Here is a 1,734-nt window from a genome sequence, read left to right as displayed (position 1 = left end):
ACAGTATTCAAAACATCTACTTCCTATTTCATTAATGGGTGTTGGGTGTATTAATTGATATTAATGATGAACATCCATAAAAACATCCATCTCCTATTTTACTAATTGTTGATGGTATATTAATTGATGTTAATGATGAACATTTATAAAAACAACATTTTCCTAATACACTAATTGAGGATGGTATATTAATTGTTGTTAATGAATAACAGTATATAAAACATTCATATCCAAGTGATTTAACTTCTGATGGTATTGTATTTCCATATTTCTTTCTATCTTTTTTTGTATATTCTATATTTTTACAGATATTTCCTTGTTCTTTCTCTTGTAAATATTCTGAATAATTTACTAAATACCATATTACATATTTAAATATTCTTCCATCTTTAAATATTTCATCATCATATTCATAAACATGGAATGTTTCAATATTAGTAAACAATTTTCTTGAATATTCATTTAATGGAATTGGATTAAAATGAAATCGTTCAATATTTCCTTGAAATCTTTTAATTCCTATTTCTAAATTAATAAAATCATTAATATCATTAAAATACATTGATGTTATCATTATTTCATTATATCCTAATTTCATTATTGTTTTATTATTTATTAGTTGTTTTTATTAGTTCTTTTATTTTTATATTTTAATTTCTTCTTTTTTATTCTTTATCATCATTCTATTTTTATTAATTGATATTTGTTATGAAAAACAATAAATAATAAGAAATAAAATAAAATGTTATTTATTTTTATTTTTAATAAATTATAATTATTAAATATTTCATTTTATTTTATATTTTATTCATTATTTCATTTTATATTTTATTTTTATTTAATAATATAATAATAAAATATGATAAAAGATAATAAATATAATAATAAATGAATAATCAATATATTTATAATAAATGATAATATAATTAATGATATAATTAATGATAAATAATTATGAAATCATTTATTCTATTATTTTATTTTTATTCATTCTTAATTTATTCTTTTCTTTCTTTATTTTTATTATTATTTTATATTTAAAATGATTATTTAAATAAGAAATAATATAAATAAAAGAATATAATGAATAAAACATAAATAAATGAATGTATCAATTGATAAATTAAATTAAATAATAAAATATTTATAGAATATTTCAATATTTAATAAAATATGATAAAATAAATGATAAATGATAAATATAATATTCAAATCATAAATTAACAATGAATAAAATAATATATCAAATAATGAAGAATGATAAACAAATGAAATAATAAAATATAAAATTATTTAATTCATAATTACATTCATTTATATTAATTTAAATCATTTCAATAAATTATAATCAAATAATTATACAACAATAATAATATAAAATATAAATATAAATAGAATATGTTAATAAATAATATAATAATATAATTATAAACAATTTAACATACAAAATAACAAAATAATATCAAATGAAAATAAAAAGAAGAATAAATAAAATAAATAAACATACAATAAAATAACATAAACATATAAAATAAATAATAAATAATAAAATGATAATAAATTAAATAAACAAATCATAATATATTTTTAAAATTAAGAATGAAATTAAAAATAAGAAGATATAAAAATAAAGAAATAAGAATAAATGATGATACAAATTTTAATGATTATATATCTTGATTATATCATTTCATCATTCATATCATCAAATACATTTCATTTTATTAATACTTA

At 13.7% G+C, this 1,734-nt stretch overlaps 1 protein-coding gene across 1 annotated transcript, besides 11 other annotated features; it reads right to left on the bottom strand.

The window, feature by feature from the left end:
• Positions 1-31: 31 nt before the first annotated feature.
• EDI_274790 (uncharacterized protein) lies at positions 32-598 on the bottom strand (the record flags this gene model as incomplete). The annotated part of the gene is made up of 1 exon (XM_001740904.1): positions 32-598. The coding sequence occupies one exon, from the start codon at positions 596-598 to the stop codon at positions 32-34; it is 567 nt and encodes a 188-aa protein (XP_001740956.1).
• Positions 530-695: a microsatellite.
• Positions 574-690: a microsatellite.
• A 22-nt stretch (positions 696-717) lies between the features above and the next one.
• Positions 718-783: a sequence feature (AT_rich).
• Positions 784-835: a microsatellite.
• Positions 836-841: 6 nt separating this feature from the next.
• Positions 842-939: a microsatellite.
• Positions 940-975: 36 nt separating this feature from the next.
• Positions 976-1,039: a microsatellite.
• Positions 1,040-1,051: 12 nt separating this feature from the next.
• Positions 1,052-1,136: a microsatellite.
• Positions 1,137-1,165: 29 nt separating this feature from the next.
• Positions 1,166-1,290: a microsatellite.
• Positions 1,269-1,444: a microsatellite.
• A 6-nt stretch (positions 1,445-1,450) lies between these two features.
• Positions 1,451-1,566: a microsatellite.
• Positions 1,567-1,588: 22 nt separating this feature from the next.
• Positions 1,589-1,646: a microsatellite.
• The last annotated feature ends 88 nt before the right edge of the window (positions 1,647-1,734 follow it).

The sequence above is a fragment of the Entamoeba dispar genome, genomic scaffold (genome assembly GCF_000209125.1).
Source record: "Entamoeba dispar SAW760 scf_1105229463333 genomic scaffold, whole genome shotgun sequence".
Taxonomy (NCBI): Eukaryota; Evosea; order Mastigamoebida; family Endamoebidae; genus Entamoeba; species Entamoeba dispar.
The sequence above is the reverse complement of the archived record's forward strand: the minus strand, read 5'-3'. Positions and strand labels throughout refer to the sequence as shown.